Source organism: Anolis sagrei, chromosome 2 (genome assembly GCF_037176765.1).
Source record: "Anolis sagrei isolate rAnoSag1 chromosome 2, rAnoSag1.mat, whole genome shotgun sequence".
In the NCBI taxonomy this organism is placed as follows: Eukaryota; Metazoa; Chordata; class Lepidosauria; order Squamata; family Dactyloidae; genus Anolis; species Anolis sagrei.
In genome coordinates, this window is record NC_090022.1 from 166,097,327 (window position 1) to 166,124,038 (window position 26,712).

General features: G+C 40.8%; 1 protein-coding gene across 4 annotated transcripts in view; it reads left to right on the forward strand.

Moving 5' to 3' along the window:
* Positions 1-26,448, forward strand: part of LOC132767950 (uncharacterized) — a 32,975-nt gene extending 6,527 nt beyond the window's left edge. Inside the window, exons 2-9 of one of the 4 annotated variants that reach the window (XM_067464057.1) lie at positions 4,656-4,907; positions 11,309-11,566; positions 13,685-13,792; positions 19,001-19,054; positions 21,375-21,461; positions 22,949-23,014; positions 23,429-23,494; positions 25,355-26,448. In XM_067464057.1, coding sequence (XP_067320158.1) covers positions 4,656-4,907; positions 11,309-11,566; positions 13,685-13,792; positions 19,001-19,054; positions 21,375-21,461; positions 22,949-23,014; positions 23,429-23,494; positions 25,355-25,380 — 917 coding nt within the window. In that variant the 3' untranslated portion in view covers positions 25,381-26,448. The remainder of the gene's footprint in view (positions 1-4,655; positions 4,908-11,308; positions 11,567-13,684; positions 13,793-19,000; positions 19,055-21,374; positions 21,462-22,948; positions 23,015-23,428; positions 23,495-25,354) is intronic. The other 3 variants (XM_067464059.1, XM_067464058.1, XM_067464060.1) reach the window with 3 other exon arrangements.
* Positions 26,449-26,712: the final 264 nt, after the last annotated feature.

Genomic DNA, 26,712 nt, shown 5'->3' on the forward strand with positions numbered 1-26,712 from the left:
AGATGCAGTACATGGAACTGCAGCCATACACTGGCAACAGCAGCAACCTCTGCTGGCCGACTGAAAAAGACACAAAGTTGGGAAGCAGGGGGTGGTAAGTGCAGAAGGGGGCAAATATAGCCTGGTCCCACTCACTTATTCCATTTGTTGCTATTGTCAGCTTCCTCTTAGACCACACCTGGAATATTGTGTCCAATTCTGGGCACCACAATTGAAGAAAGCTATTGAGAAGCTGGAAAGTGTCCAGAGGAGGGCGACTAAAATGATCAAGGGTCTGGAGAACAAGCCCTATGAGGAGTGGCTTAAGGAGCTGGGCATGTTTAGCCTGAAGAAGAGAAGGCTGAGAAGGAGATATGATAGCCATGTATAAATATGTGAGAGGAAGCCACAGGGAGGAGGGAGCAAGCTTGTTTTCTGTTTCGCTGGAGACTAGGACACGAAACAGTGGCTTCAAACTATAAGAGAGGAGATTCCATCTGAACATGAGGAAGAACTTCCTGCCTGTGAGAGCCGTTCAGCAGTGGAACTCTCTGCCCCGGAGTGTGGTGGAGGCTCCTTCTTTGGAAGCGTTTAAACAGAGGCTGGATGGCCATCTGTCGGGGGTGCTTTAAATGCAATATTCCTTCTTCTTGGCAGGGGGTTGGACTGGATGGCCCATAAGGTCTCTTCCAACTCTATGATTCTATGATTCTTCTGGTGAATGAGAGATCACACCATATAGCTGCTCAAGTCTTACACACTCAAGGCTGTGGCTTCCTTAAATGAATAAACCTATCTGTATATTGGTCATCCTTTTTCATATTATCATTTCACTTTCTTTTCCAATAGCCTTTGATGTTTCCTAACATTAACATTTTTTTCCTTGTCATTTCTTGATGTGTCAATAGTATGATAACCTCATTTCATTCATTTTGGCTTCTAGTGAGAGTTTTCTTGTCACTTGGTTTCAGATCCATTTATTTATCTTTTTTGCAATCCATAGAACTATCCTCCAACATCATATTTCTAAAATGTTGATATTTGTCGTGTTGGTCTTCTTCATTTCATTTTTCACAACCATACATAGAAATTGGGGATAGGATGGCACGGTTGGTTCTAATATTTTTGCAGTTGAAGCTTGTACCAGATTCTGGCCATTGCATGCTTGATTAGGAATAGTAATGTGAATGACAAAAGAGGAAAGAGCTTGAGAACACAATTTCAATGTATCACATTAGCTACATTGTGTTACAGTGTTGATCTGAGAGAAATTGCTGGGTTACCAAGTATGCATTACTAATAAATGGGGATCTGAATCGAAGGCCATGTCTACATTGGCTGGTAAATTCAGGGCCAGTGTGGAGCAGAAATGGTCCGGACTGACCCTGGAAGCAATCACACACAGTGTCTTGAACCAATCCAAATTGGATACAGTCTTGCTGCCCACCCTGCTGCAAAGCTATTCCAGAGATTCAAGCAAATTCCGGATTTCCCCCCAAGTTTTACTAACATGGGACAAAACTAAATTAAGCCTGTTTAACTCTCAGTAACCAGAAGTAGAGAAATGTTCAGATAACAAGTAATTACTGTATTTCATTGCATAATAATTGCCATCACATAATAGTCGCACCCTCCTTTTTGGGGCCCCGGTTTTGGGTTTTTTATGATTCCTCGTATAATAGTCACATCCAACTAAGGAAAGCTCCTATAGCTCCAAGGGGCAGGCACATGGGTGGGTGAAAGTACAACCAGCCTGGACACAGCATATTATTTGAGAACACAGAAATGCTGGACCACACCAACAACCACCATGTCAGACTACACAGAGAAGCCATTGAAATCCACAAGCATATAGACAATTTCAACAGAAAGGAAGAGACCATGAAAATGAACAAAATCTGGCTACCAGTATTAAAAAAACTCTAAAATTACAACAGCAAAACAGCAGAGAGGAAACAACCAGGCACATCTTAACACCTCTCAACAAAAGATTTTCCCAGGCTCAGCCAGGCCTTCAAATGCTAATGAAGGTGGTCAGTTGAAACATTCACACCTAGCTCCAGCAGAGAAAAGCTCTTTGCCCCACCCCAGCCATTCCACAGATATATAAACCCATCTTCCTATTTCCAACAGACCTCACTACCTCTGAGGATGCTTGCCATAGATGCAGACGAAACGTCAGGAGAAATGCCTCTAGAACATGGCCCTAAAAAACCCACAAGAACCTTATGCATACAGTTTTTTCAAAGATCCCACTTTCTCCCCAGTTAAGCATTTTGTAAAAAAGTCTCCCACTCTTCCTGCTGAAAGCACACAGTAAATGTGCGCTATCGGTTTTTGGAGGCTTTTTAGTTACTTGTGAAAAGGATTAAATAGCCTAAAGCAGTGTTTCTCAACCTTCTTATTGCCGTGACCCCTTTGATATAGTCTATTACAACCTTTTGATTCACCACCTAGCCGTGGCTAGAATTAGGGGGATGGCCCTTAAATGGCTGTCCTCTTTCCTTCAAAAGCGGGGCCAATGTGTGGAGAGGGAAGGGTCGTTCTCTAAGAGGGCCCCTCTTGAATGTGGGGTCCCTCAGGGGGCTATACTTTCCCCCCTGTTGTTTAACATCTCTATGCGACCCCTTGCCCAGCTGGTGTGAGGCTTTGGGCTTGAGTGCTATCAGTATGCTGATGACACTCAACTCATTCTGAGGATGGAAGGCCGACCAGACTCCATACCCGATAATTTCCATCAATGCCTTGAGACCGTTGCTGGATGGTTGTGTGCCAGCAGGTTGAGGGTGAATCCAGCAAAGATATCCTTTGGTTGGGTCGCTTGGATGGAGGAGTGATCTGGTTACCTACCCTGGATGGCATGACATTATGCCCGTCATCTTTGGTAAAAAGTCTGGGAGTCCTTTTAGACCCTCTGCTGACAATGGAGGCCCAGGTCTCCGCTGCAAGCAAAGTCACATTTTTCCATCTGCGTCAGGCTAGGCGTCTGGCTCCCTATCTGTCCAGGGATGACCTGGCCATGGTGATCCAGGCTATGGCCATCTCAAGGTTGGACTACTGTAACGCCCTCTACATAGGCCTGCCTTTATCGGTGATCTGGAAACTTAAACTAGTGCAAAATGCTGCCGCCCGGCTTCTTGCAGGGGTTCAAGCGAGGCGTCATATCACTCCAATCTTGCCGCAACTGCCTGGTTGCCGATTGATTACCTTCAAAGTGCTGATTCTTACCTTTAAGGCCTTATATGGCCTGGGGCCAGAGTACCTGAGGGACCGCCTCACCCCCTACCAACCCCCGAGATCACTCCGTTCAGACGATCAGAATCTCCTTGAAGTTCCCAATTATAGGACCTTTCACCTGATGTCTACTAGGCGTAGAGCATTCACAGTGGTGGCTCCTTACCTGTGGAATGCCTTGCCAGCAGAAACACGAGCTCTCCAAGACTTACTATCTTTTTGTAGAGCTTGTAAAACTTATTTATTTAGGCTGGCATTTGAATCTTGCTGATCAAAATTTTTCTTTGATTTTAAATGTAATGTATCGCATATGTATATTGTAAACCACTCTAAGCCTTCGGGGAGTGGCGGTATATAAAAATGATGATGATGATGATGATTATTAATAATAATAATAATAATAATAAAACAGTACAGTTCCCCATGTGGTTGTAATCCCCCAATGAGAAAATTATTTTCGTTGCTACATCATAACTATAATTTTGCTACTGTTATGAATCATAATGTAAATATATGATGTGCAGGATGTATTTTCATTTATTGGACCAAATTTGGCACAAATACCCAATACACCCAAATCTGAATACTGGTGGGGTTGGGGAGGATTGATTTTGTCATTTGGGGGTTGCAGTTGCTGGGATTTATAGTTCATCTACAATCAAAGAGTATTGGAATTGAACCAAACTTGGCACTCCCATGACCAACAGAAAATACAGGAAGGGTTTGGTGGGTGTTGGCCTTGAATTTGGGAGTTGTAATTCACCTACATCCAGAGAGCACTGTAGACTCAAACAGTGATGGATCTGAACCAAACTTGGCATGAATCCTCAATATGCCCAAATGTGCACACTGGTGGAGCTTGGGAAAACAGACCTTGACATTTGGGAGTTGTAGTTGCTGGGATTTATAGTTCACATACAATCAAAGAGCCACCAATGATAGAATTGGCCCAAACTTCCCATGTAGAACCCCCCACGACCAACAGAAAATACTGTGTTTTCCTATGGTCTTTGGCGACCCCTTTGACACCCCCTTGCGCCCCCCCCCCCCCGCAGGGGTACCGACCCCCTGGTTGAGAAACACCAGCCTAAAGGCACCAGACTGTGCCTGATCTTGGAAGCTTAGCAGGGTCAGCTGTGGACAGGGAAATGCCAATGAATACTAAGTGCTGTAGGCTATATATCTGAGGAAGGAACTGGTAAAATCACCTCTGAGTGTTTCTCGCCAAAGAAAAAACAATGCAATTCATGGGGTCTCCATAAGTCGACTGGCATCTTGAAGCACACAGACATCATTGTGAGGTTTATTGTTTTGGGAAAACAGGTTGCCTCTTCCAGTGTTTTCGTTCCCCCATAAATGTTTTAGTTAATATGCTGAATCCCATTTCAGGATCAATCAAGTAGCTTACTGGTGTTTCCATATTTTTATTTCTTTGGTTGTAGGCGAATGTTTGCAGAACCCGATCATTGCCTTTCAAGGAACAGATACTGTCTTGGAGCCAGTAGTTGATGGCACGCCAACCTATATTACCTGGAAAAAAGAAGAACACATTGTGGCTGAGTGGGTGATCTCTGATAATTTAAATGGCAACTATATTATCAAAAATGTGTCACGCAGTCATGATGGACTTTACACAGCAGAAATCGAAATTGGACGTATAATAGAATACAGATATTTCTGTCTGAAAATATTAGGTAAGTAGCAATATGCAAGATCGATTGTAAATTCTACTGGCATAGAAATACTAAGTGCAGAGCAGAGGTTTTTTTTTCCTTTTTCCCAACAATTTGAACTATTTGTAAAAATGTACAGAGCAATAAACAGTTTGGCTACTGTAGTAAAAACTTCAAATAATATAGTAGGCTAATAGATGGAGTGCTATATTGCATTGCAGATTGTGCTGGCACTTAGAATGAAAGTAATGTATTTTATGTAACTTAACCCAGTGTAATTTCCATTAGGTCAGTGTCAACAGTGGCCATCCTACAAATACATCAATATCTTATTGAGTCAAGCCAAGGTTTCGTTGATTTAGTCTAGCCACCTTTCATATGTTTTTTTCTCTCTCAGTTTGCTGAACATTGCCATTTTTCTAATTAGTTGTGTTGTCTCATGATACATCCTCTGCATTTTGGTTTCCAGGGAAAGTTGAGGCTTTCTTTGATTTCAGACCCCTTCATTTGTCTTTTTGGCTGTCCATGGTACCCATAGAACCTTCCTCCAGCATCACAGTTCAGATGAATGGACATTTTTCTTGTCAGTTTTCTTCACTGTCCAGGTTTCACAAGTATATATAGAAATCAGATAAGACTATGGCATGGACAAACCTGGTTCCATGATATAGCTTTACACTTAGGACAATGTATAATACCGTCATAACTGTTCTTCTATTTATTTCTTTATTTTGGACTAGCTGTACCCGGTCACACGTTGCTGTGGCCCATTGTGGAGAAATGGGAAAGAAAGAAAAGAGGAAGAGCTGATTTCTAAGCTATCAATACACAACTGAAGTGGCAAAGTGTCAACCTAATATAGGCCCCTTTTCAGTCTCCTCGAGGCCAAAGGATTATATGGATGTGTGGAAGGGCCCTGGGTTACCTGAGTCCACACTGCCATATAATCCGGTTCAAAGATATTAAATAGATATTATTATTGTTGTTGTTATAGACCTATAGATATTATTATAGGCATATAAATATTATTATTATAGACACAAATATTATTATTAAAGGTATATAGATGTTATTTTTATTTCATATCAAAATGTTATTATTATTATTTACAGTATTTATATACCGGCTTTCTCACCCCTGGGGGGACTCGAAGCATTGCACGAATTAGTATAAAACTGATAAAAAATAGAAGGAGCACAGGGCTAAACATCTTTTGAGCAAAAACAGGCAACAGATACATGGATATAATTACAGACCTATAGATATTATTATAGGCATATATATATTATTACTATAGATATTATATAGCTATTATTATTATTATTATTATTATTATCATTATAGGCAGATATTATAGGCATATAAATATTATTATTATAGATGTATAGATATTATTGACAGACAGATTTTATGATTATAGACATATGGATATTACTATAGACCTATAGATATTATTATAGGCATATAGACATTATTATTACAAACATACAGATATTATTATAGACATGTAGGTATTGTTGTTATAGACATATAGATATCATAGACACACACACACATATATAATAGATTTATAGATATTATTATGATAGATATATAGATATTATTATTGTAGATATATTATAGCCAAGGTTTGCTATAAAGTAAACATGAATGGCCATCTTTTGAGAGTGTTTTGATTGTACCTTCCTGGGCAGCCTTTTCTAACTCACAGAGTGTGCCTTTTTGCCCTTTCTTTGAATATTGGACTTTGTTTCCCAGAATTCCTTCCCATAACTCAGTATGGATGAGCTTTCTGGGCACACGCACACACACACATAGAATCCCTCCTGTGTGAGTTCACAGCGGAGGCACCTCCATGCTGCCGACAGCGAGAAAGGAAAGGAAGGAAAGGGAGGGGTGGATCTGGAGGAGGGTGTCCTCTCTCTCTCTCTCTCTCCCTCCTTCCCTTCCTCCCTCTCTCTGAAACCTTTGGGAAGGGAGAGGCAGGGGATAGCAAGAGGGATATACCGGCCACCTTTCCCTCCCTCTCTCAAGCTGTTGGGTTTTTTCCACTCGTGCAGGAGGGAGGGGTGGGGGAGGGTGTTCTTTTAATGCATGCTCTGTATAGTCATTTAGCTTTGTGGGGGGTTTAAGTTCTTTCCAGTTATTTTTTTTTTTAGTGAAAGACATAGATTGCTTTAGTTGTTGTCTTTTGTTCAAATTTGGTGTCAATTCGTCCAGTGGTTTCTGAGTTTCTGAGTTCTGACACCAAATTGGGAGGGATAGCCAATAGTCCAGAGGACAGGAGCAGGATTCAAAACGATCTTGACAGATTAGAGAGATGGGCCAAAACTAACAAAATGAAGTTCAACAGTGACAAATGCAAGATACTCCACTTTGGCAGGAAAAACAAAATGCAAAGATACAGAATGGGGGATGCCTGGCTCGAGAGCAGTACGTGTGAAAAAGATCTTGGAGTCCTTGTGGACAGCAAGTTAAACATGAGCCAACAATGTGATGTGGCGGCAAAAAAAGCCAATGGGATTTTGGCCTGCATCAATAGGAGCATAGTGTCTAGATCTAAGGAAGTAATGCTACCCCTCTATTCCGCTTTGGTTAGACCACACCTGGAATATTGTGTCCAATTCTGGGCACTACAATTCAAGAGAGATATTCACAAGCTGGAATGTGTCCAGAGGAGAGCGACTAAAATGATAAAAGGTCTGGAGAACAAGCCCTATGAGGAGTGGCTTAAGGAGCTGGGCATGTTTAGCCTGAAGAAGAGAAGGCTGAGAGGGGATATGATAGCCATGTATAAATATGTGAGAGGAAGCCACAGGGAGGAGGGAGCAAGCTTGTTTTCTCCTTCCCTGGAGACTAGGATGCGGAACAATGGCTTCAAACTACAAGAGAAGAGATTCCATCTGAACATGAGGAAGAACTTCCTGACTGTGAGAGCTGTTCAGCAGTGGAACTCTCTGCCCCGGGGTGTGGTGGAGACTCCTTCTTTGGAGGCTTTTAAACAGAGGCTGGATGGCCATCTGTCGGGGGTTATTTTAATGCGATGTTCCTGCTTCTTGGCAGGGGGTTGGACTGGATGGCCCATGAGGTCTCTTCCAACTCTTAGATTCTATGATTCTATGAATCCCACAAACGAACATTGCATTTTTATTTATATAGACATGCATTATTTTGATTAATGCATGAGGCAAGTTATACAAAACCTTATACCATGCCAGTGTTTTTATCATCCACTTTAAAATAATATAAATTTGCAGTTATCATTATTTTTGTTTTCTCGAGTGTTTAGCTGTAACTCTGCTTTTGCACTTCTTGCCATTTTTCAGTAGTTATTTCATGTCTTTGCTATTTTCAGCTTGCTATTCTGAACCTCTTAAACAACATTATTTTAACTGTATTTTTATTCTGCCTTTCATCTAATTCTAGTTTCCAGAAAACAAAATATATGTAATTAAAGCAATAGAATTAAAATCAATTATATATATATATATATATATATATATAGATAGAGAGAGAGAGAGAGAGAGAGAGAGAGAGAGAGAGAGAGAGAATGAATGAATTTATAGACCAAAAAAATAACTGCCGCACAACTATTAAAAGCACTTGTTCCTTGAATAATTCTCAAAGGCCTCAGGACCCTCTGGGAGGGAGCCAGTCTAGCATATCACATTTTTCTAGCCTTGCCACTCCTGGTGCAGCAAAACAAACAAGCAAACAAACAAACAAACAAACACTATGAGAGAGATCCTGCATTGTCAAACAGCTACCAAGACAGAACTCTGTCACCATAGCTGTGCCTATTGATGCCACCCCCAAATCAAATCAATCTCTTAGGCAACTGTATTGAGTACCATCCAATCTGGGTGTTTCATCTTCTGGCACTGGCACTGGCACTTATTTCATTTTGGATCTCATCATCGGGTTTTCTGGATAAGAGATCTTCAAAAGGAGATTTACAATGATTGAATTGTCCCAGATAGTTTTGGGGGGGAAAATCCTTTACCAGGCATGTAGTAAGGGGGGGGAGGTGCTTGAGGGGCTTCTATAACTCTTACCATCCTTGTTGCTCTTCTCTCATCCTGCTCTAACATGTCTGTATCTAGGCATGTAGTGGGGGGGGGGGGGGCTCGGGGGGCTTCAGCCCCCCCCCCCCGAAATTCTCATGGTGGTTCGCGAAAAGGCCTTACTAGTGCATTATTTAAACTGTTATGTTTATTCATATCATGATCTGATCACCATAATCAATATATCCCATATGCATGGGGGTATTGGGGTAATGATACAAAAGGTTTGCTAGGGTAGACCCTCTTTCACTCAGACTCAGCCCCCCCGAAACTCAGCCCCCCGAAACCCCGCCTGAAAAAAATTTAGCCCCCCCCCCCCCGAAACGAAATCCTGGCTACGGGCCTGTCCTTTACCATTTGACGTTATAAGATAAATAACCAGACCTGTTGCCACATCATTTATAGGTAAAGGAGTTTCAATTATTTTTGAATAACCATTGTAAGACTTCATCTTTTAATGTTCAGTCTCTGACTCTGCTAATCTTCCTTTTGCACTATATTGGACTATCAAAATAAGATCTTCATAAATACAGCCATTCTTCCACATTTTTGGATTTCACTTTTGTGGATTTTGATTATTTGAGGATTTAATGCTGTCTCTGTTTAGAAATCTCTTAAGTCCTCCAGCATGACTCCTGTGGTGAAATTTTGCCATTGAGTTGCACTTGAGGATCTAGTTATTCTTAGAAAGGTGTTCTCCCAGGTAAACAAAATTGTGGTTTTTTATTTCTCAGTTTCTCCACTTTTGCAGCACTAATCCAATGAATATGAACAACTGAGTGTATATCCTATTAAAATACTGCATTTATTCCTCTGTTTCATGATGACTTGATTATTCATGAGCTTGTGCCACCATCAGTCTTCCTGAAGTTAGGACTGCTCTGTGAACATTCAGTGGCAGGAGATAAGCAGGGAGGCTGTTCAGAAGGTTTGCATGCCCCATGCTTCTGTTTTTCCTGGTATCTCTCTTCCTTTGCCTGGGTGAAATGGACATTCAGGGCACATAGGAAGGGCAAGATGAGCTGGATCCTCTGAATAAGTGAAACGGTGTGTGTGGCCCGCTCTTCTTCTTCCTGCATGCCATGTGCTTCTGTTCTGCTTCCTTTGCCTGGGTGAAACTGGCACTTGCAGCATGCAGCTTAGAAGATTAGTCAGATCTGACCCTCACCTTCTCCCTGTGTGCTGCAAATTCATTGCCCCACTTATCTGGCAAGGCCTGTTGCGGTGGGGGGGGGGGGCGCCCTCCCGCCGGACATGTAGGTAGCAGGGGGCTTCTCCTTCCCAGAAGCCCCCTGCGTGGCGGGAAGTTTTTCCGCCGCTTGGTCAGTGGGCCAATCAGCGGCCGGCCCCACCCAGCACCTGGCATTGGCCAGGGGCCGGCCGCTTCTTTTGCCCAGCAGCCTTAAGTAGGCTGTGCAGGGCTAGGCAGGCACCAGGCCTGCTTCGTGTTGTCCTCCCGCCCACCCTGCATGTTTTATGTTTTGGTACAGTGTTGCAGTTGTTGTTCCTTATTTGTTCGTCACAACTTCGGTTGGCATTTGGTATGGACCTTGAATCTTGTTACTGGCCGGGGAGGGAACATCCGGTGGTTCCCAGGGGTGCCATGTTTTGTGCCGATGGGCCCCCTCCTGGACTCTTTAGGTATCAGTCAGCAGCGGGCTGATCGATCTTGATCCAGAACCCATGCCTGGCAGCCAACCCTTTGTTCCTGTAATCAATAAATTAAATTTTTACTCCATCTATGTGTCCATGTCTTTCCTGGTGGGCGGGAGGAGTGTCGCCCATCCACACGCAATTGTCTGTTCCACCTGGGCAAGGAAGGGGATATTGGGAAGAACAGAAACATACAGCAGACAGGAAGAGGAGGCAGAGTCAGATCTGCAGGGTAAGTGATGTTGCAGTTATGCAACAAGACTGATTCCTCTCTGCTTCCTGTTTGCCTCATGTTTCCGTTCTCCCCCTTTCTTTGCCTGGGCAAAACAGGCTCTTATGGCACTGGAATCGCACAGGGTAAGCAAAGTGGTGTGTGAGGCCAGCTCCTCCTCTTCTTATCCTTGAGATTATGATAGTTAGTCCCCTGGGAATTGTGGCAATGGCATCCTATTCCCCTTGTACCCAAGATATTTGTGGTTTTGCACTGTCGATTACTTGTGTAATCCCCACAAAAGTCGAGGGAACACTGTTTACATCTTCTTTCAAAATTAAATATGTTGCTGTTCCATCATAGAACCGATCTTCAGTTTTTGTTCTTTATAAAAACAAGTTTTTAATTAAAAAATAGAATAAAATCATCTAATTTTGAAAGTTATGCAGTTTTTGAGTAGATAATGCAGATTTCTTTTCTCTTCTATCCCCCAGAATATCTAGAACCACCTGTTTTAAACTGTTCTGATCACAGTGATTACATCCAGGTAAACTGTACACCGCCTCCACAGATAGACACCCACAATCTGCCTGTGTCATACTATTGGGAAGACAGAGGAAAAGATTTTGGTCGTGGACAGTCTATTATACTGCCAAAGAATGAAAGCCTTTCTGAGAAAATTACATGCATTATTCACATCTACAATGTTCAGACCAATATGTCCATCACGTTAACGGAATGTCTTTCAAAAAGTAAGTGTTTTGGTTATTTGCCCCTATGTTCTTTCTCAACTAATAAGTGAGATTGCATCAGCAGATTGCAGCCTAACCAAGGTTAAGTGGAACTAGTCAAATACATCACACAATGATGTTTTTATTATTTAACACTGAGACATTTGTCATGCTCTCCTTCTAAAATTCTTGGCAGTAGCACTCTAATTAATTATGTATTATATATTACATGCAATATTACTAATAATTTTACAGTATAATGGTATAGTACAATATAGTAATGTATAATGCTAATATTGTGCTATGTTAATAATATATATTGTATATACATATAATATTGATAATAATATTATAATGTAATACAATATAATACTAATAATAATACAATATAATAATATTACTTATATATTATATATTACATGTAATCTTATTAATAATATTACAGTATAGTGGTATGGTGCAATATAGTAACATATAATGTTAATATTATGCTATGCTAGTATTATAATGTATTGTATGTACCTATAACTTATAAGCCGCTCTGAGTCTCCTTTGGGGTGAGAGAGGGCGGGGTATAAATATAATAAATAAATAAATAAATAATGTGGTTACTGTGAGATCCTTGTCCTCTTTTATGATGACAGAACTACACTTTCTAGATTATCTTGTATGCCTCGGTGTGTGGTGGGTTTAGATTCAATAGGACTCAGAGCTTCTCCAGGTTTGTGGGTCTGCCCTAAAAGGCTGGTGAATTGAAAGAATTTCCTAATGTATTGTCGAAGGCTTTCATGGCTGGAATCACTGGGTTGTTTTAGGTTTTTCCGGGCTATATGGCCATGTTCTAGAGGCATTTTCTCCTGACGTTTCGCCTGCATCTATGGCAAGCATCCTCAGAGGTAGTGAGGTCTCACTACCTCTGAGGATGCTTGCCATAGATGCAGGTGAAACGTCAGGAGAAAATGCCTCTAGAATATGGCCATATAGCCCGGAAAAACCTAAAACAACCCAATTTCCTAATGGCTTTGGGTTTTTATGTCTTCATCTCAGTTGAGGTTGATCTTTCGAATGAGGAAATAGTATGTTTTTATTTGGTTTTTCATATGATTAACAGTTTAACTGATGTTTGTATCCATAGACAAAAATAATTACATTTATAAACTATGTTGAATTTTGGTTTAGGGAATAAATGCAAGATGATGATATGATAATTCTTGGGGGAAAGAATAACTGTCAAATCAGTTTGCAAAAAGGATCTTGTGGCAACATAGACTAACTGGGGGCCCTTCCAGACAGGCCCCAAAATGCAGGCTTTTACCAGAAATGACCAAATGATGCCTCCAGGAAAAATGAATTTGGAGTAAAGCACAGCTATTCCAAATTAATTAAATACCTCATTAGACCTGGGCCTTCCTGAAAAACTTGGGTCTAATAGGGTTTTGGGCCTGTGGGGTCTCACTTCGGGGACAATCCGGGGGGGGGGGGTGAGTGCCCTCAGCCATCTTGCACTTTTGGGCTCCCGGCACCCATCCCTTCATCTAGACACCTCCCGGGAAAGCTTGGGTTTTGAGGGGAGGTGTGCGGACAGAAACCCACACAGAAGCAGGTTTTAAAAACTCACTTTGTTGTGGTTTTTTCCTGTCTGGAAGCTCCCTTAGAGAAAGAAGTTTCTAACTTTGTTATATGGCTGTGTAACTGGGACCTTTGTCTACTTCCTCAATGTTCCTAGGAATAGAGCTTTACATAGAAATGCAAAACCTATAGGTAGGTGAGAGGTGACAAATTAGTGTTCTGTATGTGTGTGTGTGTGGGGGGGGTGTGTGTGTGTGTGCAAAGGCAGGAGGAAAAATATTGCCTAAAGACATTATGAGTAGATCACTGTATGGGTAGGGGAGAAAGTTACTGGAATGTACAAAGTTTTGTACTGTAAGTAGGATTAAAATTGGCTTCTGAGTTTGAAAAGGTGGACCATCTACTTCTTTTCTCAGATTTGATCAAAATTATTCAGTGAAAACGCTGACCATTTTGCATTCAGTGTTTTGAATTTGTTTTCATGGTATTAATTTCTTTGAACATCTAAAGTCATTGGCCATATTGATTTGAGCAGACATTTTTTCAGTTAACTTTTGACTTGTTTTTAAGAACCTGATCAAGGGCGAAGTCGACGAACACGGTGGATTCCGCTAGTGGTTACAGTGATTGCAGTGACTGCAGTGATTGCAGTGGTTATATTTTGTCTGTGGAAGAAAGGTATGCCAAGTTAACTTTTTCTATTCCAGAATACCCTGCTCTTCAATAGACCTAGTTTACTAGGATTAAGGTACACAAATGCAAGCAAGTTGGCAAGATAACTGTTTGATGTTAAAATCCTGGTTCTGTACACTTGTTTGTGTTTGCATACAGATTTTTAAACAAATATCTAAAAATAATGGCAATATTAATATCAGATTTTATTTTATCAATTTCAAAGCTTCCTTTTATGGTGTAGTAATGTATATACCCTGCATTTTCTTTGTGGCTCTCTCTTCCCTCTTTCCCTTCCTATATTCCTTCCTTCCTTCTTTCCTTCTCTCTCTCTCTTTCCTTCCATCCATTCACCCATCTATCCATCTCACCTTGCTTTCCATCATATAACCCTTTCTTCCTTTCTCTTCCCTTCATTCTCTTCCTTTCTCTTCTAGGCTTTCTTCCCTTGTTCATCCCTTCTTTCTTTTTCTGCCTTTCCTGACCCCCTCATACATTTCCAACTTCCCTTTCCTCCTCTCTCCCTCTTCTTTTCCCCATTCTCTATTTTTTCTTTCCTCTTCCCTTCTTTTCTCTCACACACTTTCCCCTCTTTTCTTTCTATTATTATTTTTGTCTTTCTTTATTAATTCCATCCTTTCTCCCCCCCTCCTCCCTTTTCTTTTCCCTTTCTTTTTTCTTTTTTTTTAATATATCTTTATTAAATTTTTCATAGTTACAGTTAAAATGCAAAGTGATTTAAATATGTGTAATATGTTATCTAAAAGAAACCCCGAAAGGAAAAATTGTGTTTGCTAAATGTAAAAGAAAATAGGGAAAGGAAAAAGAAGGTAGGGAAAAGAAACAAGAAACAGAGTAAGAATATAGAAAAGCCCAAAAACCTGGTTAAAAATCAGAGTAGTAACTGCTTTTGACTTCCTGGGGTCATCACGAGATCTTCTCCTTCTTCTTTCTTCTCTTCCTTTTCTTTCCTGTTTCTTCTCAAATTCTTTCTCTTTTTCTTCCTTTGGTCTTTCTCTTCTTCCATTAGATTAGAATCTTCTTATTTTTATGTTTGAAGTAGTCCATCACATCTTTCCAATTTGTTTCTTTCATGTTCATCCCTTTGCTTCTTGATAGTAAAAAGGTAAGTCTGTCCATATTTAGAATTTCTAAAATTTTTGTTAATCTTTCATTTTCGTCCGGAATTTCCTTCTGTTTCCACCTTCTGGCGTAACAGATCCTAGCTGCTGTTGTAATCAGGAATATGATTTTATCTGTATTTTTCCCTATCTTTAACTCATGCATCCCCAATAAAAAGAATTCTGCCTTCCATGGTATTTTGATTTTTAACATTTCCTGTAATTCTGTTTGTACCCCCCTCCAATATTCTTTTGCCTTTTTGCACGTACACCAAAGATGGAAGTATGACCCCTCCTCTTCCTTGCATTTCCAACAGTCCGTGTTAGAATTTCTATTATCCTTTCCTAATTTCTTCGGCGTCATGTACCAGCGATGAGCTGTTTTTAGCCAATTCTCTTTCAGGTCAATGGCTTGGCAATATTTTAATTTTTCTTTCCAAATTTTTTCCCATTCTTCTTGTTTAATATTCCTTCTGATATTTTCATTCCATCTCTTTTTATAATTTTTATCTTCTTTAGCTTCTAATTTCCACTCTAGTAGTTTTTTATATACCTTTGTTATTAATTTCTTTCTTGACTCCATAATATTGTTCCAGAAATTTTTTCCTTGGTTAAAACCAATCTTTTTGTCACTTTTATACTTTTCTTTTATGGTCCAGTACTCCAGCCAGGAGACCTTTTGATCTACTGTATTCAGTTCTTCTTGTGATTTCAAAATTAAGTTCCCTTCCTCTATTTTTAGTAAGTCTTTGTATTTTATCCATTCACGCCACCCTGTACATCGTCTCTGTCCTGCCTCAAGGGGGGATACCCACATAGGGGTTGTATTGTATAATTTATCCTTGTACTTCTCCCATATGTTCAGCACTGTTGATCTTATGAAATGGTTTCCAAAATTCTTCTCGTTTTTTTCCCCCTTGTACCATACGTAGGTATGCCAACCTTCTTGTAAATCTGCCCCTTCCAATATTAACAATTTTTTCTTTTCTAATTTTGCCCAGTCTTTAGCCCAGAGTAGTGCTATCGTTTCTAAGTATAGCTCAAAGTCCGGCGCTGCTAGACCTCCTTTTTCTTTTCTTTCTGTCATGTTATCAAAGCTGATCCTCGGTTTTTTGTTTTTCCAGATGAATTTCTTAATATCCTTATTCCATTCCTTTAAGATTTTTTTATTCCGAATAATTGGCAGATTTTGAAATAAAAATAAAAGTTTTGGCAGGATGTTCATTTTTACTATTGCGATTCGCCCCAATAGTGATAGGTTTATATTTTTCCATCTCTCCAGATCTTTCCTTATCTCTTTCCATTTTTCTATATAATTATTTTGTAGTAATTGTAGGTTCTTTGATGTTAATATTATTCCCAAATACTTCAACTTTTTAACTATCTGTATATTCCATTTGTTTTTTATTTCTTCCTGTTCCTTTTTCTCAATGTTTTTGGTTATTGCCTTAGTTTTTTCCATATTAATTTTAAAACCTGATACTTTGCCGAATTCTTTTATTGTTTTTATCCACTCCTCTAAGTTATTCTTCGGGTCTTCTATTACGCAATTGCGTAATAGAAGACCCTTTCTTTTTTCTTACTTTCCTTCCTCCCTTCTTCAAATTGAAAAAAAAAAAACAGTTTCTCCCTAATCAGTGGAAGCACAGCATTCCACGGGAAAACCATCCCTTTCAGTCGTTTACAACATTTTTCAGCATCAGAAGCTAGTCAGGAAATACATTTTTCCTTGCTATTAGATAAGGAAAAATAAAAAAAATACTTGGTTTTGATGGGTAAATTCAGATTAGAATGGATTAAGAGATTCAATTGTTCTGTGTGGATTTCTTGGGAATGTGCAGCCGGTCTTGTGTAAGTACTCCAGAGCTAATCAACTGTCTTATAATCCACATTCTGCTCTGGATTAAATGGTTGTGTGGAAGGGCTCTTTAGCAAGATTATGTATCAGAAGATCAAAAGATGACAATAGGGAAGTTGAGGAGTGTGAAATGGGGCCAGGTTGCCCACTTCATAAACACCCCCCCCGAACTGCCCTGAATCCCTTCTGGGGGAGAGGTGCGAGTTAGAAATGAATAAATAATAATAATATTTCTACCTCCCTAAATTATTTTTCTCCCTGCATCCTGTTTTGGACAAGTCTATGTTGGAGTCTCAGCTGCATTGGATGCAGTCCTTCTAGAATAATAAAGAGTAACATAGTTCATTCAGGAAGTATTATTTTTCTCCCAAATAGCACAGTTCTCCTTGCCTCTCCATCCTGAGTGTTTCTTTAGTAATTCTCTGGCTAGATAGTATCAGTTCTTTAGAAGAGCATTAAGAGTCACCAACATAACATACATGATGTAAAACACACACTCCTAAGACCTTAGCACATTGGGATGTACTCTTATTCTGAGGCTCTTTGAAAGTGAGTCTGAATAGGTCCTATCACATGACATTTGCCCCGTTTCGTCAGTAATCCATTGGAATCTGTTTGCAAAACATCACAGAAAGAGTAACTGCTCACTTGATTCTAATCGTGTTTTTTTTATTTACTACGATTTAATAACTATCTAATGTGCTGCTTTCACAGTGATTGGAAAATCAGTATGCATTCTGTCAGTTAAAAATGCATGGGGACATTAGTTTGAGACTTCCAGGTGATGTCACTGTGCAATATTAGGGGGGGGGGGGGGGATGATGCAGGGATGCATTCAAACAGATTGGGAGAAGCCAACCCTCCATGCTGTGATGAGTCAAACTTTGGGAGCCATTGCTCCCAAAGTGACCCATTTAAGGTGGAATCAGGCATCAAACAGGGATGTGTTATTCCCCCAACTTTTTTCTCCATCTTCATCGCTATGATACTTCACCTTGTTGATGGGAGGCTTCCCACCAGAGTGGAAATCATCTATCGGACAGATGGCAAGCTGTTTAACCTCAGCAGACTGAAAGCCAAAACCAAGGTTACAACAACATCTGTTATAGAACTCCAGTATGCTGATGACAATGTCGTCTGTGCACATTCAGAAGAAGATCTACAAGCCACTCTAAACACCTTCACAGAAGCATACGAGAAGCTTGGCCTCTCATTGAACATTGAGAAAACCAAAATGCTGTTCCAGCAGTCACCAGCCAACCCCTCTCCAATGCCAGAGATACAGCTTAATGGTGTAACATTAGAAAATATTGACCATTTCCGCTACCTTGGCACCCACCTCTACACCAAAGTCAACATCAACACCGAAGTACAGTACCGCCTGAGCTCTGCGAGTACAGCATTTTTCCGAATGAAACAGAGAGTGTTTGAGGACCGGGACATCCGTAGGGATACCAAGGTGCTTGTTTATAAAGCTATTGTCCTCCCAATTCTGCTATATACCTGCGAAACGTGGACTGTCTACAGATGTCACAGGTAACTCCTGGAACAATTTCATCAGCATTGCCTCCGGAAAGTCCTGCAAATCTCTTGGGAAGACAAGCGGACAAATGTCAGTGTGCTGGAAGAAGCAAAGACCACCAGCATTGAAGCGATGGTCCGCCATCAACTCCACTGGACCGGCCACGTTGTCAGGATGCCCGACCACCATCTCCCAAAGCAGTTGCTCTACTCCGAACTCAAGAACGGAAAACGGAATGTTGGTGGGCTTCAGTTTCCGGATCACTGACAAAGGAAGGCCAATGTAGAGGGCGTTACAGTAGTCAAGTCTTGAGATGACCGTTGCCTGGATCACTGTAGCCAGGTCGTTCCTAGATAGGTAGGGAGCCAGTCACCTAGCCTGACGTAGATGGAAAAACGCAGATCTGCTCACAGCAGAGACCTGGGCCTCCATTGTGAGCAGAGGGTCCAATAAGACACCAAGACTTTTTACAGAAGGTGACGGCAAAAGTGCTAAGAGGAGAGATGATTAGGCAGCTAGTAAAAGTGTTCCCTTCTCATGTCTAAAATGCTGATGCATATGTGTGTGCTGATTTCTTTATTTTCCTTGAAGGAGCAGAAAAGGCCTTATTTCCTTTGGCCAGAATATCAGTCTCAATGGTTGTTAGAAGTCAATATCAACTTATTTAACTTCATTTGTCTGCATAGGCAACGAAGTATATATTTCTTTACTAGGTTGGCGTTTGTGTGATATCAGGAAGCGGAAAAGCAAGGACAAAGAAGATACAGGTATGAACATGAGACACATGTGCCAGATGTAAGCCTCTTAAGTGATTATGGCAATTGAAGGGCGCAATCTCCAAGAACATTTCTACTTGCTTAACAGGATAAAAACTTGTATTAGAAAGAGGTGCTTAGGTGCACACATCTGAATAATTCCTCAGTGTTTCCACCAGTGCACCAATCTCTATGCTCTTTCTCTTTCCTCACCACCCACCTGCCCTGGTATCCCCTAAGTATGCTTTAGAGTTTCAGGTGATTGGATACAGTCCTTCTAGAATAGTAGAAAATAGTATAATTAATTCAGGAAGCATTTATTTTCCATATTGGTACAGTCACCTTTTCCTCTCCATCCTCAATGTTTATTTAGTACTTCTCTGGAAGTACTAAAGCAGTAGTTCATTTGAAGAACATTAAGGAGACAGTTCCACCTTGTCTCCTGCCTATGTCACCAGTTGGGAGCCCCTCCCCCTCCCCAGCACCAACTTCTGCTCCGGGCCAGAGTGAAGAGTGAGGGGACCAGAAGACAGTTCCACCTTGTCTGCTCTACTATGCTAATAATATAATGTAATATAATATATTGTATATACATATAATATTTATAATATTATAATACAATACAATAAATACTACTAATAATAATACAATATTATAGTTATATATTTTATATTATATGTAATATTACTAATAATATTACAATATATTGGTATAGTACAATATTAGCCGCCCCCTGCCACATGTTGCTGTGGCCCAGTCTGGTAATCTGAAAAATAAAGTGACAAGAAAGTGTTGGTTTCTAATATATGTAATTTCTTTATGTTTGTGGATAAACAGTATTTCTTGTTGTTTCTTTGTCAGTGTTGATGGAGAGATATCTGGTTTACCTACACTGGAACATGCAACATATAATTGTTCTTCTGTAGGGGTCCCTTTCAAATCTATGATACTATATGTGTCATATGTGTGTGTGTGTGTGTGTGTGAGAGAGAGAGAGAGAGAGAGAGAGAGAGAGAGTCACATATATCTATATCTATGGCTGGATGGCTGTTTGTCAGGAGGGCTTTGATTAGGTTTTCTTACTCTGCTAAAGGGAGTTGGACTGGTTGGCCTTAAGGCAGCATCTCTCAACATGGGGGTTGGGAGGGGGTATAAGAAGGGTTGTCAAAGACCACAAAAAAACCAACAGTATTTTCTGTTGGTCGTGGGTTTTGTGTGGGAAGTTTGGCCCAATTCTGTCATTGGTGGGGTTCAGAATGCTCTTTGATTGAAGGTTGAACTATAAATCCCAGCAACTAAAACTCCCAAATGTCAAGGTCTATTGCCCCCAAACTCCATCTGTGTTCATATTTGGACATATGGAGTATTCGTGCCAAGTTTGGTCTAGATCCTTCATTGTTTGAGTCCACAGTGCGCTCTGGATGTAGGTGAACTACAACTCCTAAACTCAAGGTCAGTGCCCACCAAACCCTTCTAGTGTTTTCTGTTGGTCATGGGAGAACTGTGTGCCAACTTTTGTTCAATTCCATCGTTGCTGGAGTTCAGAATGCTATTTGCTTGTAGGTGAACTATAAATCCCAGCAACTACAACTCCCAAATGACAAAATCAATTTTTTGAGTGATGGTCACTCCTTGGATTAGTAGATGTCTTATGGCCAAATTTGGAGCCAGTTGTCCAACAGATTTTGAGTTATGATGTCACTCAAAACGAACACACACACACACACACATATATATGAGAAAGAAAGAGAGAGAGAAAGAGAATACTGATATTGTACTATGCTAATAATATAATATATTGTATGTATATATATCTTGTAAGCCACTCTGAGTCCCCTTTGAGGTGAGAAGAGTGGCATATAAATGTCATAAATAAATAGTAGTCTAACATAACATAGTAAAGGTTTAGGTTTTCCCTTGATATTAAGTCTTGTCATGTCCGACTCTGGGAGGTGGTGTTCATCTCCATTTCTAAGCCAAAGAGCCGGCATTGTCTAAAGATGCCTCCTGGGTCGTGTGGCCGGCATGACTGCATGGAGCATCGTTACCTTCCTGCTGGAGTGGTACTTATTGATCTACTCACATTTGAATGTTTTCAAACTACCAGGTTGGCAGAAGCTGGAGCTAACAGCAGGAACTCACCCTGCTTCCTGTATTCAAACTGCCAACCTTTCAGTAAGCAAGTTCAGCAGCTTAGTAGTTTAACCCACTGCGCTATCAGGGGCTCCCTAAAATAACATGCATGGTGTAAAAACACATACATTTACTCCTAGAGTAATGAATGTATTAGAGATTCCCTTGAGTTCACTTCTTTTTGTTATCTGTTTATAAGGCAATGCTGATGTTTCACTGAATGAAATGCCGACCAATAATGGTCCCAGAGGTGAATCAGAGGATTCAAACGATAACAGGAGCGAAGGTAAGGAGTGTGAGATGAGGCCAGGTTGCCCGTTCCATAAAATCTTTAGTGAGAGGTATCCAGATTCACAAGGTAGAAAAACCCATTTCTGCTCCCCATTGTTTTAATTCCCACCTTCTCAGGTCTTTTTCTCACTTACACAACCTGCTGCATTGGAGTCTCAGCTGTATTGGATACAGTTCTTCTAGAGAACTGTAGGAAGTTTTGTTTTCTCCAAATCATTACAGTCACCCTTGCCTTTCCATCCCCAGCATTTCTTTAGTAGTTCTTTGGATGGATAGTATCAGTTTGATTGAAGAATATTAAGAGACGTCTGACATAGCATACATGGTGTAAAATAATAATAATAATAATAATAATAATAATAATACTTTATTTGTACCCCGCTACCATCTCCCCAAGGGACTTGGTGCAGCTTACATGAGGCCGAGCCCAAAGTACATCAAACAAAAAACATCAATAACACAAAATTAATAAAAAGTCAATAAAATACAAATCATTTAATCACATAAACAAAAAACAACAAGCAATAGTGACATATAAACAGTTTTAAAAATGGCTGGACCAAATGTAATAGATTAAAATTGAAAATATGCTGACATGAGTTAGGTAAAGTTTAACTGGGATAGGATTTTTCAAAGAGAAACTAAGGGATGCAGTCCATACTAAGTCAGTATTAAAGTGCATTATGAGGGCATATTGCTGAGAGATTCTCCTTATTCTGGGAAGGAACCCTTAAAGACTGCCAACATTGAAGCATGTCTAATGTCTCTGGGAAGTGAGATCCAGAGTCGAGGGGCCACCACCGAGAAGGCCCTCTCCCTTGTCCCCACCAATCGCCCCTGCGAAAGAGGTGGGAGCGAGAGTAGGGCCTCTCCAGATGATCGAAGAGATCGTATGGGTTCGTACACAGGTAGGCAGGTCCCAAACCGTTCAGGGCTTTGTAGGTAAGAACCTGCACCTTGAATTGGGACCGGAAAATGAATGGCAGCCAGTGGAGCTCCTTAAACAGGAGGGTTGACCGCTCCCTGTAAGAAGCACCGGTTAGTAACCTGGCTGCTGCCCGTTGTACCAATTGAAATTTCCGGGCCGTTTTCAAGGGCAGCCCCACGTAGAGTGCATTACAGTAAACCAATTTGGAAGTGACTAAGGCATGGACCATCCTGGCCAGATCCGCCTTCACGAGGTATGGTCGCAGTTGGCGCACACGTCTTAGTTGTGCAAAGGCCCTCCTGGCCACCACCGATGCCTGAGCTTCAAGCGTAAGTGATGAGTCCAGGAGGACACCCAAACTGCGGACCTGTGACTTCAGGGGGAGTGCAACCCCGTCCAGCACAGGTTGCCACCATATACCCCGATCCGGCTTACGGGGTATAGGGTGGCAACCTGTGCTGACGTGAGTAAGGTAAAGTTTAACCTAACTCCTAGAGTGATTATTGTTCCAGCATTTATTTTGAGTTGATTTCTTTTTGTTTTCCGTTTATAAGGCCATGGTGAAGATGTTCCGCTGAATGAAACAACTGATGAGAATTCAAAAGATGATAGGAGAGAAGGTAAGATGTGTGAGGTGAGACCAAGTTGCCTATTCCATAAAACCTCTAGCAAGATTTACCAAGACTAGGAGGACCACTGTCTTGTCGGGATTAATCTTCAGCTTGTTCATCCTCATCCAGACAGACACAGTGGCCAGGCACTCGTCCAGCACCTGAGGGGCTTCCTTGGAGTTTGGTGGAAAAGAGTAGTAGAGTTGCGTGCCATCTGCATAGAGATGGCACCATACTCCAAAACTCCAAATGACCTCTCCCAGCGGTTTCATGTAGATGTTAAAGAGCATGGGGGACAGAATGGAACTTTGCGGGACCCCACAGGTCAAAGGCCAAACACACACACACACACACACACTCCTAGAGTGACTATTGTTCCAGCATTTATTTTGAGTTGATTTCTTCTTGTTTTCTGTTTATAAGGCCATGGTGAAGATGTTCCGCTGAATGAAACACCTGATGAGAATTCAAAAGATGATAGGAGGGAAGGTAAGATGTGTGAGGTGGGACCAAGTTGCCTATTCCATACAACCTCTAGCAAGATTTACCAGGCTCCCTGTAGCAGAGAAACCCCTTATCCCCCCCCCCCCAATGGTTTTAATTCTTACCTCCCTAAATGATTTTCGTCTCTGCATCCTGTTTTGAACTCTACGTTAGAGTCTCAGCTGCGTACAGTTTTTCTAGAATAGTAGAGAGCAATATACTTAATTCAGGAAGTTTTATTTTCTTCCAAATGGGACAGTCCTTCTTGCTTTTCAACCACCAGTGTTTCTTATTAATTCTCTGGATGGATAATATCAGTTCAGTTTAAGAACACTAAGAGACTAGACAAAGCATACATGGTGTAAAAACACACACTTACTCCTAGAGTGAGTAATGTATTAGTGTTTATTTCGAGTTGACTTCTTTTTGTTAATCTATATAAATAAAATGTAATGTTCGTTTGTGGGATTAACAGAACTCAAAAACCAGTGGGCCAAATGACACCAAATTTGGACAGCATACACCTAACAACCCAATATATGTTCTTCACTCAATTTTTTTTTATTTTGTCATGAGGGAGTTGTACTTGCTGGGATTTATAGTTCACCTACAATCAAAGAGCATTCTGAACTCCACCAATTATGGCATTGAACAATACGTGGCATACAGAACTCCCATGACCAACAGAAAACACTAGAAGGGTTTGGTGGGCATTGACCTTGAGTTTGGGAGTTGTAGTTCACCTACATCCAGAGAGCATTGTGGACTCAAACAATGATGGATCTGGACCAAACTGTGCACAAATATTCCATATGCCCAAAAATGAACACAGATGGAGTTTGGGAGAAATAGACCTTGACATTTTGGATTCGTAGTTACTGGGATTTATAGTTCACCTACAATAAAAGAGCATTCTGAATCCCACAAACCACAGAATTGGGGCAAACTTCCCACACAGAACCCCCATGACCAACAGAAAATACTTAAGGCCATCCAGTCCAGTCCTCTTCACCAGGGCAAGAAAATGTAATCAGAGCCCTCCTGACAAAGAGCCATCCAGTCATAAATATAGATATATAGATAGATAGATAGATAGATAGATAGATAGATAATGATTCACACACGCACACGCGCACACACAGATAGTATCATAGGTTTGAAAGGGACCCCTAAAGAAGGACTATGATACGTTGCATATTCCAGAGTAGGCAAACTAGACACTCTCCACATCAACACTGACAAAGAAACAACAAGAAATACTGTTTACCCACAAGCATAATGACATTACCAACACTTTCTCATTAATTTATTTTCCAGATCACCAGACTGGGCCACAGCAACTCGTGGCAGGGGATGGCTAGTCTGTTCATAAAACTGTTCCACTGAACGGAGCATTAATGGCCCCAAATGTTCTGTTTAGTCAGGATAGTGGGGTTTGAATTTGGATACAAGACCTCTGGATGTGATACCCAACATTAAAATGTCCTTTAACCTTTCCCCAGCCTCAGAGCCACAAGTGCTGTTAGGTTGCAATTCCCATTATACAATGGGTATGCATGGTGAATAATCAACGATGTTGAGCATTGTGGTTCAATCACATCTGGGAGGCAAATTGGGTAAAAATTAAAGAGCACTGACCACTAAGCAAAAAAATATAGTTGGGCCTCTGACAGAATATTGACACATTCCTCATCCATGGATTCAATGGCTCTTTGAAGGCAAGCATTAGGCTGATGTGCCCTACAATGAGAATGAGTTTCAAACTGCATTATAGGGCTGTGTAGATCTAGCCTTTGCTGGTTGTAAGTGCTGATATAGTATAAGCTAAATTTTCTTATTAATGCATTGATGTGGTATCCATTTCAGGAAATTCTACAACTGGAAAAACTTGAAGATTGAAAAGGAGTTGGCACAGATTTAAAGACTAGTGATGGGTTGTGGAACTTCGTAGCAGCAGCACAGGCAATGGTGGTGGAGTGCTTCGAACATTGGAGACAAGGGTTTGAATTCCCGCTTAGTCATGAAACCCACAGGGTAACCTTGGGCAAATCATACATTCTCAGCCTCAGAGGGAAGACAAACCTATCCTGAACAAATTTTGCCAAGAAAAAATCCTTTGTTGTTTTTTTTAAGAGTTTCAAATATATATATTTTTATTGATATTATATGGGTAAAGAAGCTACACATGTTTAAAATATTTTTCTTTATCCAAAAAAAAATCTGCTCTGAAATATTACCATCTCTGAAAAGTAGATGGTTTCAGATTTACCACCCGGGAATGGTGGAGAGTTCCATACTATAAGAGTGGTTTGCTCTTACAGAAGATTCTTAGAATCATAGAATCAAAGAGTTGGAAGAGACCTCGTGGGCCATCCAGTCCAAAACCCTGCCAAGAAGCAGGAATATTGCACTCAAAGCACCCCTGACAGATGGTCATCCAGCTTGTGTTTAAAAGCCTCCAAAGAAGGAGCCTCCACCACACTCCAGGGCAGAGAGTTCCACTGCTGAATGGCTCTCACAGTCAGGAAGTTCTTCCTCATGTTCAGATGGAATCTGCTTTCTTGTAGTTTGAAGCCATTGTTCCGCATCCTATTCTCCTGGGAAGCAGAAAACAAGCTCCCTCCTGCCTGTGACTTCCTCTCACATGGCTATCATTTCGCCTCTCAGCCTTCTCTTCTTCAGGCTAAACATGCCCGGCTCATTAAGCCACTCCTCATAGGGCTTGTTCTCCAGACCCTTGATCATTTTATTCGCCCTCCTCTGAACACATTTCAGTTTGTCAATATCTCTCTTAAATTGTGGTGCCCAGAATTGGACACAATATTCCAGTTGTTGTCTAACCAAGGCAGAAAAGAGCATGGGTAGCATTAGTTCCCTGGATCTAGACACTATACTCCTATTGATGCAGGCCAAAATCCCATTGGCTTTTTTCTTCCCGCTTGGGACTTTATAAAAACGAAATAACATCCTGACATTAGATGATTGCTTGCTTCAGTTGATTTCCAGCTGCAGAGCTTTCTGTTTTCATGCTTCTTCATCCTTGTGCTGGGCATCAGTTTCTTCCATCTTCTTGGCAGCCACCAAAAGGAAAAGAGATATAAAGATGGGCTTAAAGCTAACCTTTAAAATTGTGGCATAGACACTGAGAACTGGGAAGCCCTGGCCCTCATGCATTCTAACTGGAGGTCAGTTGTGACCAACAGTGCTGTGGAATGTGAAGAGGC